The 14,951-nt window shown below is 38.7% G+C and overlaps 2 protein-coding genes across 2 annotated transcripts in view; both read left to right on the top strand.

Moving 5' to 3' along the window:
* Positions 1-276: 276 nt before the first annotated feature.
* SAMTOR (S-adenosylmethionine sensor upstream of mTORC1) overlaps positions 277-14,951 on the top strand; it is an 87,867-nt gene continuing 73,192 nt past the window's right edge. The window contains exon 1 of the mRNA XM_079932107.1: positions 277-572. Coding sequence (XP_079788233.1) covers positions 413-572 — 160 coding nt within the window. The 5' untranslated portion in view covers positions 277-412. The remainder of the gene's footprint in view (positions 573-14,951) is intronic.
* Positions 1,023-13,674, top strand: LOC307191480 (cytochrome b-c1 complex subunit Rieske, mitochondrial-like; the record flags this gene model as incomplete). Its single annotated transcript, XM_079931614.1, has 4 exons — positions 1,023-1,129; positions 3,027-3,111; positions 8,162-8,351; positions 8,397-13,674. The coding sequence occupies 4 exons, from the start codon at positions 1,023-1,025 to the stop codon at positions 9,005-9,007; spliced, it is 993 nt and encodes a 330-aa protein (XP_079787740.1). The 3' UTR covers positions 9,008-13,674.

Raw genomic sequence — 14,951 nt, 5'->3', positions numbered from 1 at the left:
CAGACGCGCAAGCGCGTGGCTCACGGCGCGTCTCCGTGGCCTCACCACAGCGCCTGCGCACAGGATCCCCGGAGCGGCGGGGAGAGGAGAGGAGCAGTCGGGCCTGGCGCTCCCACCGCCTCGGCAACTCCAGCCTGCTAACTCCGCCTCCTTCAGCTGCTCGCCTTCCCAAACAAGCGGGTGCGTCCCTGGCGCTCTCCGTCCATTGGCCGTTGGCCTTTTCCGTTTCCGCCCAGCCCTCCAGAGTCCACCAATCAGCTTGTGCGTTTGGGTAAGTGGCCACCTCCTAGGCCGTCGCTCCAGGTTCTCTGTCTCCTCCCGCTGCTGCCTCCGCTGCTGCCTCCTCCTTCCCCACCTCCTCCGTCAGGCGGGCGGCTGCGGGGGCCCGAGGGGCGGCGGCGGCGGCAGCGATATGGAGCCGGGGGCCGGCGGCCGAAGCGCTGCTCGCGGGCACGGGGCCAGGCCCCCGAGCATTCCGCCGCCCAGGGAGCAGGAGCGGAAGCTGGAGCAGGAGAAGCTCTCCGGGGTGGTAAAGAGCGTCCACCGGCGGCTCCGCAAGAAGTACCGGGAAGGTAAACAGCGAGCTGAGCGGGGGGAAGGGGAGGCCTCGTCGCCCCCAGCCCCTTGTCAACCGCTCCCCTCCCCCCAAGGGGCCACCATTACAACCTGAAGGAGCTGCACGTCAGCCCCTGCTAGGGCCGCTCTCTCAGGTCCGGACGCCCCCTTCTCGGTCGAGTACTCGGTCGGCGTCAGGCGTGCTCCTCCCGCCCCCTTTTCTTCGAGGGCCCTTCAGGAGAGTTCCAGGCCTGTGGAGGAGCCGAGTGCCCACCTCCCCCATCCCCTGTCCCCAGCCGGGGTGCTGAGATTGTTGTCACCACACACACAAGCACGTAAATCCTCTCACAGGAGGCGGAGGTCGCTCGCTGCGAGAGACATGAAGCTAAAACACGAAGGCAGGTAGAATCCATTCGAGAAAGACGAACTGAAAGAAGCCCGAGTTACCCTTCGCTGCCTCGCGCCTGATGAGCCTGTTTGATTTGCTGCCCCGTCAGACCCCCTTCCTAGTACCTAATTCCTGCGGCTTTAGCCTGGGCCGGAGCTTCCTCGCATTGGCTTCCAGGGCTGCGAAGTCAGCAGGCCTTAGAGCTGACTAGACTTCACCTTGTTAAAAGGGGGAGGGGTTCCATCCTTGCTCCCCCCCCCCCATTCTTCAAATGCTGCATCTTAGGGTTTATTTAGGCGGGAGAGGAAGAGATCTGGGGCAGGTTCTCAAAATACTGTTTAGATTTGACTAATCCGTAACTACCAAGCCGCCTAAGGATACAGACCCTGGTGAAGCCGGCCGTCGCTGGGAACCCCTCTTATGGAAGGTCTTGAGCAAAGGAAGAAGCCATAGTAGCTTTTGCTTGGGCCTGAGGAAGGTTTATAGTTGGGATCTACAGTTATCCTTGGTATTTTAAAATATAGGCTTTTTTACAGAGCTATTTTATAAGAAACTAACAGTGAAAATTCTCAGTTTTTTCATGCGCTCAGGAGACATTTCTTCTAAAGATCAAAACGAGGGATAACTTTCTTCTGTCTTTAGCTTAATTGCAAACAAAAGTCAGCAGTCTTATACTTAGTTAAGTTAGGATTAGAAGCAAAATTATGACAGTGAAGGAACAGATAGGTAAGATCATATTACTTTCGAGTTACAAACACTTTTCAATTACTGTGGAAGATAAAAACTAAGTGTCTTTTGTTCTCTTGAGTGTAGGTGATGTGTTTCATTTTTCAAACTTTAAGAGTTTTTTCCCCTTGGCAACTCAAGCCTCAGTTTTTTAATAGCTGCTTAAATAGTCCTCCTCAAAGCTAGCCTATAGTTATTGTTTAATAGGTAGCAATAGAAAGAGACTTATCGGGCATACTGAGATGTTAAAATTTGTTTTTTAAAAGAATGCTTTAAACCCCAACCCACAATTTATTCAATAAAATGAGTAGTTACCATAGCAATCGTTGCATCATTCTTGATATTCAGAGAGTGCACTTACATAATGGCATTCAGTGTAGGTTCTTGTGTTGTTCGGAGAAATGAGCAAATAAAACGGACACACTTTAATTTATCATGCTATTTTGCATAAACTTAAGCAAGTACATCTTTTTAAAGAAAAATGGGTAGCATATAATTCAGTTTCCATTTTTACCTTTTTATAATTATTATTCATTATTAACTTATTCATAAATGAATATATTCCACTTAATATACTACTAATGTGTCATCATGCGTTCAAGAGCTGTTTATATTTTCTTAGTTCTCACATGTTGAAACATGTCTTTAAGCCTGAATATTAACCAAGGGAACACTTGTTTATAATGAGAATTAGTATTTGGAAGTTACGAGAGCTAGAACAGATACATGTAGTACATAAGTGAATGATCTAGTGTGCTTTAGGGCAGGTAAAGTCCTGGCAGTTTGTAAACATGAATGAGACTGTTCTTTAGGCGTTTTAATGCCCTGAATTCCACCAGTGATCTAGACTTCGCTAGGCTTTACTCTAATGATATACAAAGCCCCATCAGTGAATTAGCAAAGTAAAAGATCCTAAAGAGTCTGCCCTTTCTACCTTTATTTCTGACCTGTAGGTCAAATCTTAGTTGTGATTTGACAAAAATCCATGAAAAGGCCATCTGTGAAAAAGTCTGATTATGCACATAATAATACCAAAGAAGTAATTTTTAGTGCTTTCCTTTGAGGTCTTAGTATCATTATCATATCATTTGCAAAGTCATCTCTGGTTATAAAATAATAATATAAATGGTGCTTAGGTTCTAGGTCAGGTTACAAAGGCCTGTTTGATCAGTAACATGCCTGCACTGTAACACCAATAACTATGGAAACTTTACTCCTTTTATAACAATATTCCTATCAGAAAATGCAGTGAAAATTCCAGCTTAGAATCTTGGAATGTTAAACTAGAAGGAACTTTAGCATTTATCAGTGATTCCCAAACATGGATAAACAATAGACTTATATGGGTGCCTTTTAGAAAATTACTCCATTCCACCTCAGATGTACAGTTTCAGAATCCCTATCAGTGGTGCTTGGAAATTGGTCAGCCAGATTTTGGACTGGTAATCTAAACTACTTCCTTTTTACACATGAGTGAGCTGAATCCTAAAAATAGTAAAATAACTTGCTTGAAGTTTGGATAGTTTATCATTAGCACAGAACGTATTTTATGGGAATAATGTGTTTTTCTTTCCAATTCAAAGCCTAATGGTGTCTCCAAATGTTGGAGTGGTAGGGAAAATGGGAAGCAGGACGTAGCCCTAGAATTTGTGTTGGGTAAGAGGATGTAAACTGACGGGGATGGGGCAATCCATGGGATAGGTATGGTTCGCTGAGTTAGGGCTATGTGAGATGTGGGTTTCTTAAGGAGTTTTGGCAAAGAAGGAAATAAGTTGGGGTAGAATAAAGAAGGAGGCAAAACATTCACTGGATAGTAAAGACAGGAGTGAGACCTGGATAATGAGTGTAGGGTTGGATAATATAGTTTTCCCTTTCCTTATCTCTGGTAGTGGAATTGAACGTGAAGCAGGAATAAGATTGAAAATAAGATTTTTCTGATGTGGTAGAAAAAGGTTTTTCTCCATCCTTCCCAGTCCATTTGTCCAAACTGATGCTTGTTGTGGCAGTGAGCAGGCTTGGGGTAGGGGGTAGTGGATAGGATTGTAAAGACTAGCAGGTAAGTTTAATGTACTCTTTTACCACTTTTCCCCTCTCTGCTCCATTTTACTGCCTGTCCTGTGTCACCACTTAGAGATCCTTTCTCTATTTGTATAAGAGTAAAGTGAGAACTGGAGATAAACGTCAGTGTTCCAGGCAGTGCTGATATCTGAAGTAGTTACCAAAAGGAAATGGTAGGGAAATGTTTAGCAATGGTGATGAGAAGGGGTGTTTCTGGTGTCAGCCATTTATAGATAAGGGACAGTCTTTTAGACTGAGTTTATATAAATGGAAATATGCTTGCAGATGTAGGTGTTTTCTTTCTTTGCTATACAGAATTTTCAAAATAATGGCCTTGATATAAGCCAAAAATATTTAAAAATATATCATAGGATTGGAGACAGCTTTTAAATAAGAAACAGCTAGTTTTTCTTTCCAAACAGGGAGTTTGGAACAGGGAGTCATTGTTTAATCAAATCTGCCTGATAAGTACATATCCAATTGAGAACTGAAGTAGAGCCGTGTGTATTTTCAGTTGACTTTGTATGATTTTTTCCATAATCCTAGTCACATAATCTTATTCCTGTAATGATTGTTATTATGTTTGGCATCTCTTTTTAAATTGAAAGTATCCGTGTAAAAACTACAAGAAAATGTAAAGGCTACAGCTGTTAGGAATAAAAGTATGATCCCCATTCCTTAGTTTTGATTTTTTAACTTATCTTGTGAATGTCTTTACTTTAGCAATTTTCATCAACTTAATTAAGTCTCTGAATTTACTTATTCTGTATGCCAAAACAGGTTAAACAAGTTTGTCACATATACCCGTGTAGGTTATCAATCAGACAAAAATAAAAATGCACGTTACCCTGTTAACAGTGATATTCTCAAAGTCATGGTTTAATGGGAGATCTTTATTATACTTTTCTACATTAAAAAAAATCAATCTTATTAGTAGCAATGATAATATTATAAAAGTGGTTAGAGTACGTAAGACAGATTACTGATACTGAAACAGAAAAGGAGAACACAGAGTAGGTTGGTTCTGTAGACTAAGTCTGGAAAACATTGTTACAAAGGTTAACAGCTGTGAGCAGCATTTTAAGAGTTAACTACTAAATAGCCTAGTTTAGATGTTTACTTCTTATTGATTATTGAAATTATTCTTCCTTGTTTGAGACAAAGGGTGAGCTAGAATAGCAGTTTAGGATAAGCTGAAAAATACATTTGTGATTGAGTTTTCTTTAGCATACATCTAAAATGAGAATTGTAGGGGGGAAGGAAAAAAACATTTGAATTAGAAATAATTTTAAACTAAAACCAAAAGGTCTAAAAATGAAAGAATAAATGTATCGTCAGAGTTTTTCCTGAAACAAAGTTTTGAAATTGTTTTTAAAATTAGGATAACAGACTATGTGGGTTTTTTTTTTTTTTTTTGCGGTACGCGGGCCTCTCACTGTTGTGGCCTCTCCCGTTGCGGAGCACAGGCTCCGGACGCGCAGGCTCAGCGGCCATGGCTCACAGGCCCAGCCGCGCCGCGGCATGTGGGATCTTCCCGGACCGGGGCACGAAGCCGTGTCCCCTGCATCCGCAGGCGGACTCTCAACCACTGTGCCACCAGGGAAGCCCAGACTATGTGTTTTTAACTGAAATTTTCTAATTTTTTTTTCCTTTGGTGGCTTTCAAAACTGTTTCAAAATACTGACCAACTCGATGACCCCAAGGCACTTTTCACAGGTTCTCCTTGTTTTACTTTTTTTTTTCTTGCGGTACGCGAGCTTCTCACTGTTGTGGCCTCTCCCACTGCGGAGCACAGGCTTTGGACGCGCAGGCCCAGCGGCCATGGCTCACGGACTCAGCCGCTCCGCAGCTGGGGCACGAACCCGCGTCCCCTGCATCGGCAGGCGGACTCTCAACCACTGCGCCACCAGGGAAGCCCTTTTTTACTTTTTTATCAAGTGAAGTTTTACTCTTTTTTCTTTACATGGTCTTTTCTGATTCTGATATAGAATCTGAAAATGCTGGGTTTTTTGGTAGAATCTTTGCTCAATCAACAAAATAAGGTGAAAAGTGTCCACAGAAATGCTTGTTAACTTGGCCCTAGGAGAGTTTGAACTGCCATTCTAGCAGGGGGAACAAAAATGAAAAGAGTTTAATAATTAGTAACACTAAAAGATAAAGGGAACATTGATAAACAGCTCAGTGAGGTACACATAGTATATTAACTATTTGATTTCTAGTCATCTTTGTATCTTTTTAGGAATTTTTTGTATTTAAAAAGGTACGGTAAAACTAAAAAGTATTGGTATAGATCCTTTGATTGTTTTGTGGGAAAAAATATAACAACAAATGCAGTGGATATTAGCCTTGATTCCACATCAGTATCATCTCTGGAACTTTGTGGAACACAGGCATCTGTATTATTTAAAAGCTCCATAGATTATACAGTGGACAAAAGGGTTGAGGAACACCTAGCTAAAGTACTCTAGATTGGAGTAGGAAGGAATCTAGAAGAAAGCACATCAGCTAGGAGACTCTTACACCAATCTATTTTTTAAAGGTGAATAATAGCATAAATAACAGTAGTGATCATGAAAATAGAGAAAGGTAAGTCAAATAGTCAAACATAAGTCGAAGTCAAAGTGAGCAGTTTTAAGGAAGGTAAAGGGGAAAAGAGTCATTGATGATGCCAAGATTTCTTGCCTGGAAAAATATAAATAGCCATTTCCATCCAGTTTGGAAATGTCTGTGTTGAGGTGGGAGCAGGGAGAAAGGAGTAGACAGGCAGGTTGGCTTGTCATAGGGATAGTGGTAATGATTTAGTTTGGAATGTATCCCTTGGAAGTGAAGGATTGGAAGCTCTCTCTTGAAGTTGTAGCTTTGAGGGCAGATGAATGACCCTGTGGAGTGATGGTAATGTATAACTGAGGACAGATCCTTGGAAGATACCAGTAGTGTCCAGTTTTACGTAAGTACTGCCCATTCTACCGTATGCTCCCATGGCACAATTGCCTTGCTTTTATCATAGTTATCACTTATCAGTTCACTTGTCTTTCTCACTGAATTTAGTTACTTGAGTAGGACTCTGCCTTTTATCTTTGTATCCCTAGTACCTAGCACCTTGCCTTGTAGATTTAAGGCACACACACACAAAAGAAAGAAGCTGATATACATATTTCCTTATAGTTTGAGTCTAATCTTTTTGTATTCATAACTTTAAAATTTTAACTTTGGATACAAATTTTTTGTAATGAATTTATTGTCATATCTTTTAAAGTGAGTATATTAGATTAATTTAACCTTTTGAAAATGGTCCAAATTATCATTATTAGTATCATTCCATTTTTTTATTAAAAAAACTGTAAATAGTGGCAAATATAGATTAAAAAAATTTTTGTTCTCAGAAAATGAGAACTAATAAGGATATAGTGTGTGGTATAATTTGTCTCTGTGTGTGTTGGTATAAGAAGGTGATAATTTTGTGTATGTGTATATATATTATATCCTCTAATTTCACACACAAAATTTTGCAACCCCAATATCAATTGCCTAAATTTTGGAGGTGAAATTTGTACTTGTTGTAAAATCCAAACATCTGAGAACCACTGATCTAAACTGTACTAATTTATTGTGCTTTAAGTGTAGGTATATTGATGCTCATTGCAAGGGTTATTTTAGAACCCCATGCCTTTAGAGGGACATCTGAGTATCCCCTATTCTCATTTATACAGAAATTGCTCTACTTATATAGAAATTCCTATTCCCATTTATATAAAAATTTAAGTCCCAGAAGTTTCTCCATAAGTCCTTTGCTTACACTAAACAAGAGATCTGTGTGGTGGTACACATTTCGGTAAAGTTGTTTCACAGGGGAATAACAGATACTGATGCCATTATTTCTAACTTCTTGATTTTTTCCATCTCTTGTACAGGATGTGTTCAAAGTTTTACATTTCAATTAACTTTTTTATCATAAATATGTTTATAGTAAGAGAGTGCTCCATGCACAGAAGATGCACCATGGGCCAAACTGTGTTTATAAATGTGAACTTTAATCTATGCAGTGTTTTGTTTTTTAATTAAATTTTTGACTCTTCAGTTTGCCCCAGGTCTCAATTGCTCTGTGTATTATTTCACCAGACTTTTGAGTTTACAGTCTTGCCATAGACCCATGGCTTTAAGCCATGGCTGCACAGTGGATTCATTTGGGGAGCAGTGAAATAAATGACCAGTTCCCACCTCAGACCAATTAAATGAAACTTCTAGGGGATTCCAGTGTGCAGCCAGAGTTGAAATCACTGCCAGAAATCTAACAAATAATGCAGTTGCAGAGAGAAAATAACTGCGTTTGACTGACAAAAGACCATTTGTTTGTGGCTAGTAGAGTCAGTGTACTTTGCTTTAGTGCAAAGCTTTGTTCATATCCATGAAAGTTTATAAATTAAAAACTCATAGGCGCCTGTCCTGTCGGCCACGTCCCGCGGCGTGGCGGGCGCGCTGCGGCCCCTGGTGCAGGCCGCGGTGCCCGCCACTTCGGAGTCGCCAATACTGGATGTGAAGTGGTCCTTTCTGTGCCGGGAGTTGCTGAGTGGCCAGGCCGCGGCCCGGCCTTTGGTCGCTTCCGTGGGCCTCAGTGCAGGCACCAGTGGCTTTTAGAGAAGTTGCCCAAGCCAGTTCTTTGGACCTTGAGTCCCTGCTTCTGTTCGTTATTCCCATACGGACATCAAAGTGCCTGACTTCTCTGACTATCGTCGTGCTGAAGTGTTAGATAGTACAAAGTCTTCAAAAGAGAGCAGTGAGGCTAGAAGAGGTTTCTCCTATTTGATAACTGCAACAACTACTGTGCGTGTTGCGTATGTTGCCAAGAATGTCATCTCTCAGTTTGTTTCCAGCATGAGTGCTTCTGCTGATGTGTTGGCCATGTCGAAAATCGAAATCAAGTTATCCGATATTCCAGAGGGCAAGAACATGGCTTTCAAATGGAGAGGCAAACCCCTGTTTGTGTGCCATAGAACCAAGAAGGAAATTGACCAGGAATCTGCAGTTGAAGTGTCCCAGTTGAGGGACCCACAGCATGATTTAGAACGAGTAAAGAAACCTGAATGGGTTATCTTGATAGGTGTTTGCACTCATCTTGGTTGTGTACCCATTGCAAATGCAGGAGATTTTGGTGGTTATTACTGCCCTTGCCATGGGTCACACTATGATGCATCTGGCAGGATCAGGAAGGAGCCTGCATCTCTCAACCTAGAAGTTCCCTCATATGAGTTCACCAGTGATGATGTAGTAGTTGTTGGCTAGAGACCAGGACTCAAGTTATAGGCTTCTTTCAGTCTTCGTGTCACCTCAGAAGAGTTATTTGCAAACAAACCTTCTGTACTTCGAATTAGTTGGTTTGAAATAGTTAAGAATTGCTAATGATGTGTTTGCAAACATGTGAAGTAAATTGAATTTAATGTTGAATACTTTAAAGCATTCACCTAATAAAGCCACTGTTAAACATTGTTATGCTCAAAGACTTCAAAGGTGCAGTGTTTTTGATAGTTGATTCTAATTAAAAATTACAGACCGGTGTACAAGATATTTGTGAAATCTATAATTGACTTTCTTGTTTATTTACCTTCTTTGTGTCAGGGACAGAGATTCTAGAGAGCTCATGGTTAGGATGAGGTAGAATTAGCTGGTTGTCTCCAAGACCTGGGAGATGTTTTTTGGCATTGGCAGAAACAATCGTATCCAAGTTTCCTTTATTTTGCACACCTGGCTATGTCTGGGATACCCCTCCACTCCCCCCTGTATGACGGGCCAAGAAATTTTATTCATCATTTATGGGAGTAACTTAGAATTCTTCAGTTTTAAGAGGCAGTGGCATAGGATATTATCTGAGGGAAGCTTTCCAAAAGGGGAGTGCTCCTCTGTTATTTCCTTCATCTGGTGTGGGTATTCATGTCTCCCAAAGCTCCTGCATCCATCCTATCAAGAGGAAGAAAGGGGGTAGTGCATCTGAAATTTAATACTATCTTTGTGTGAAAATGATCCTGCTGGTTTTGTTTCTTTGATGATGACATTTTGAGGTGTTTCTTCCAGTTGGATTTGCAGTCACCACTTTTCACTGTGAAGTGAGGGTGGGCGTAGGGAGACATACCAGAATTAACACCCTCTTCTTTCTGCCTCGTGCCTCCAGTTACACAGGTGAAACAAGACCAAGGTCTGATATTCTCCCTGGAAACTGGGAGTGGGCTTTACCCTTTGCTGAGAATCACAGCCATCTTGATATATTTGTCTTGTCTTTTCCATTTGGAGGTGCGTTAGTAAAGTACTTCCCTGGGTCCACCTTGTGATCACATGTGCATTTGTAAAATAGCAAATGAGATTCAGTGATTAGGTCTTCCATAAGGGAACTGGCCTTCCAGGGTTCTAGTCCTTAAAATCAGTAGCTAAGTGTATCAAAAAAGAAAAATGTCAGAGTTTCCAGGCTTATGAGCAGATACTAATCTTTGGTTCATTTTCACCATTCTAGAAAGACAATTAGCAGGTATGATAAATGGGGCACTTAATATTTTGTTCTAGGTCTCCATATAATGACATTTAGGTTCAAGTATTTAGGTATAAATATGAGACAAAAAAATGCCAAACGTTGGTAACTTACTACCTTTTGACATGTTCTCTTTTAAATGGAGGGCTTTCTGATCTTTTGTGCATATGTAGATTACCATGGAAATGTTTGTATTGTTTAAAAGTAGAGAAATTGTATCATTATGTCTGAGCAGTATATTTTGTAGTATTTGGTGTTAATATTTGGATCATCTCACATGAAGTTTTTTTCCCCCTGATTTTATCATGAGGCCAAGAGAAGTCGGTATATATTTGTTGGATATTTTGCTTGTTTATCGTTGTGGTGAAGATTCTGTTTTTCTAATATTCATGGAAAATCATCCTACACTTTTTTCTCTACTCATGCTACTTTTTAATGGTACCAATTGCCCACAACGTATTGTTTAATACTACACCAATACATCTAGTAAAAGCTGCCGAATTTAAAAAAAAAAAAAAAAAAACTCATAAAGAGAGGCAAGGTGGTATAGCGGTTATGAGCATGGACTTAGGCACTTGACTGCCAGGTTTGATGTGTACCCTTGAGAAAGTTACTTAATCTCTCTATACTTCAATTTCCTTATCTGTAAAGTAAAATATCTGCCTCAATGGGTTGGTATTAGAATTAAATGAATTAATATTTGTAAAGTACTTAAAACAGTATCTGGCACATAGGAAGCATTACTTGTGTTAAATACATAATTTTAAAAATTAAAGGTGTATCTGTAGCTACCACCTGGATGCATTAAGGGCATTGAAGATTGAATGGTTTCTGGAATTTGTATCTAGACTATTCTATAGTGTCTTTCTTCTTCAGTACTAGGATTGCTGTAGTATTTTTTCTTTTCTTTTTTTTCTTGACCCATTTGCTTTTTGTATTTCTAACTTTTTATGTGAAAGGTCCAACCTTTTTAGCACATTAGAATACTGAGTTTTTCCCCCTATCAGAGAAATGACTAGTCGCAACACGTTAGGTGTAAGATGCAGGTTTTCAGGTGGTTCGTTTGTTTGATTCTCAGGAGCTGCTTCAACACCAAACATCTTGGATGTTTTTGTCCCACCTCTATGTGTGTCACTATATCAGATGCTCAAGAATACTGAGAAAGCTGGTCTGTGTGTGGTTTAACTATGTTCGTGAGACAATCTTGTCCTGATCACTTTGTTTTAATGTCTTGGAATGGCTGCTGAACTTGTTTCCACTTGGTCATGAGTTTCTCTGCTTACTTCATATTAGAGAAAATGACCTTTAAATGTTCTTTGAACCTGAATTTGGTAATCTGGTCATCTATTTGGTAATATACCTAAGTAAAAGTGAAACTTTTCTGAATTTCTAAAAGTTTAAGACTTGTTTGTGATACTCAAGGTAACTCCTTGTTTTTGTTTTCAGAGTATTTGATGACCCTCAAATTTAATGAAATACAGTTTTTATTTTGTAACTTTTGCTGTGTTCACAGCACGTCATATTTTAAAATGGAATTTATTGAGGTACAATTTATATACAATAAACTACACACAGTTAAAGTATATAATTCACTGGGTTTGACAGATGTATACACCTTATATTCTTTTAGCACAATCAAGACACAGAACATTTCTGTTGCCCCCCAAATTTCCTCGTGCTCCTTTGCAGTCATTCTCTCACTCTACTCTTGGTCCCACTGATCTCTTGTCCCTGTAGATTTGTTTTCATATTTTAGAATTTTATATACATGGAATCATGTGATAGCTTCTCCATTGCATTGTACACCACTTAAGGACCACAATAGTGCAATGTTAATCTTTGGTATTGTGACTCACAAGGCTAAACTGACAAGAATGACATGCTATTCTTATCTTAAATTGGCCTCAGATTTACACTTGCTAAATGTCTTACCTTCTGTGCTTTATATTCTGTCTTTTTATACTGAGAATTAGAATAGAGTTATTGAAAAAATAATATTATTTCTAATGTACTTCTAAACATCAAATGGTCCCAGCATGAAAAAATGCATGAACCTTAGCACCTCTTATTCATTTTATTCATTTATAAGTAATTTTTTATCTATGTAATGTGTTACCAATAATTTCTTCTTAACCTTATAGATTTTCCAAAAAGACCCATGTACTATAATCGAAGAATTTAATAGATGTGATTGTGTTCCCACTTGCAAGTTTGGTTGTTTTTTTTTTTTTTTGACAATAATGTGAAGTGAAAAAAAATGATAAGTTAGCTTAAAACAGTGGAGAGATTCTCCAGAAAATTGACTTTGAACCTATTGGTTTCCTAAACGTCTTGTAACTAATATTTTGAGAACACTGTTTGAAGTATTCAAATTTTACTGCTTATTCATCACTATTATCTATTGACAGTTATGAACTGTAATTTGAATTTTACTCTAGCAACTATTTAATTTGTAATTTTTGGTGTTTCTTATAATTTTTTTTTTTTGTTTGCCGTACGCGGGCCTCCCACTGTTGTGGCCTCTCCCGTTGCGGAGCACAGGCTCCAGACGCACAGGCTCAGCGGCCATGGCTCACAGGCCCAGCTGCTCCGCGGCATGTGGGATCCTCCCGGACCGGGGCACGAACCCGTGTTCCCTGCATCGGCAGGTGGACTCTCAACCACTGCGCCACCAGAGAAGCCCTTCTTATAATTTTTGAGCACCGTGAAAATTTAAATATTTTCTCCCCCATTAATGGGGTACCATGATTAACTTCTATAGCTTATATAAGTTATAAATCAAAAGTAGTCTTTGCCTTTCAATTTATACTTTCTAATGGGAAAAATCACACCTGGTTTTAATAGAAGACTCTTTATATAAACAAGTGACAGAGTACTATAAGGATGGCAACTGCATATGGGGGGAATTGTAAGATGATCAAATGGGAGGCAGGTAAATCCTCTTGAAGAACATGGGAATTCAGTTATGTTTTGAAGGCATGAGAGAGGTTAATTCAAAAAGGAAGAATAGTATCCATTCTAAAGAGTATCCATTCTAAAGAGACAGTTTAGAGATTCCATTGGTTCACCTGAGTTTGGACCTGTAATACAGCTGTTCTTGAGCAACAATAAATAACTCCTTAACTTATTATACTTGGTTCTTACAAAGACACCTGCAGTCAAAGTAATAATATCTTAAACTAATCACAAAATTCTTAAAAATGGAACTTTTTTTTTTAACAGCTCTATGACATATTTATTTTATAACTGGAAGTTTGTACCTTTTGACCCCCTTCACCTATTTTGCCCACTCCCCTACCCTCTGCCTTTGGCAACTACCAGTCTGTTCTCTGTATCTATGAGCTTGCTTGGTTTTTTTTTTCCTTCTTAGATTCCATAGAACTTTGTCTTTTTAATCAACTAATGAATGTGCTATTTTTTCCTAGTTATTGTCTTTTCATAGGAAGTAACTTATATTTATTCTTTAGTTGTTGCATATGTTTGTGAAGGTGAGTTTAGTCAATAATTATGGTATTATTCCTGACAGTAGGACCAAGCTTCAGAATAATTTGGTTCATCCGATTTCCATACTGAATTTGGTTTGGCAACTTTAAGTTGGCATCACTTGTGTTTTGAATTATTAATTAATTTTTTAATTAGTGTTTTTAAAAATTTAAATGTAAAGAGAATATAATGAATAGAAGTCATGTTAATGTGAACTTCATTCTAGAATTTTATGAGAATCAGGTGACTTTATCTTTAAGACCTGGCAGAGCTTTAAGTTGATCTTAAAATGATGTATTTGAACAAATGAATACTGATTCCTTCTCTAGATTTATTATTTTAGTCTGACTATAAAATGTTTATTAACTATTAATTTCAAGTTAGGCTGCAGGACATATATATATTTAATTGTGCTTTCTAAATATATTTTTTTAATTGCCCAGACTTCTCTGTGTTAGGGCAAATTTGAATGTATGCATTAATTAGAGATTTTCCTCTCCTTCTCTCCATTTCCTTCTCTTCACTTCGCCCCTTCCCCCTTTTCTCTCTCTCTGTCTCTCTTTTTAACTAAGATACATTCATATTTTTATAGGATGCCTGTAAGAAATAAGTAAGGAAATAGATTATTAATCACAATGATTTTGAGTCATCACAAATACCAATATATAAAAATCATTATAAAGCTAATTATTAATTCATTGAGACCTCTGATTGATTGCATTTTAATACTTAAGCATTTCTTGTTCTGTTGAGTAGATCTTTGATGCAGACCTCAGGAAGTTCTTAGTTCTTAATTTACCTTTCGATAATGAATAAGTATTTCCTTTTAAATAAGACAGTCTTTTAAATATTGGTTGACCTAATAACTAAAAGATAACAACAACCAAAAAATCCTCAGAATTGAGTTTTAACATATTTTTTTGCATATGCAGTTTGACCAAGTTAGCAGCAGAGTTTTGAATTTGTATACTGGGCACTGGTGAACTTTAACTTTTTTTGACTTCTGGAACCCAAATCATAAATTATTTTGAAAATACAGTGATTAAAAGGTAAATAGCACTATTTTGAATACTATAAAAGCAAATAATGGGCTATTATGAAAAAATACTGAATTTTCCCATTCTGTTTTCAATAAATTTATTTATTTTAAAAATAACCTTTCAAGGGTATTCTGGAAAGTGGAATTTCTGAAGGCTAACTATATTTTTTGTTCAACTTTGTAACCAC

This window comes from Stenella coeruleoalba, assembly GCF_951394435.1.
Source record: "Stenella coeruleoalba genome assembly, chromosome: 9".
Classification (NCBI taxonomy): domain Eukaryota; kingdom Metazoa; phylum Chordata; class Mammalia; order Artiodactyla; family Delphinidae; genus Stenella; species Stenella coeruleoalba.
This window is presented reverse-complemented; position numbering and strand designations above follow the sequence as displayed.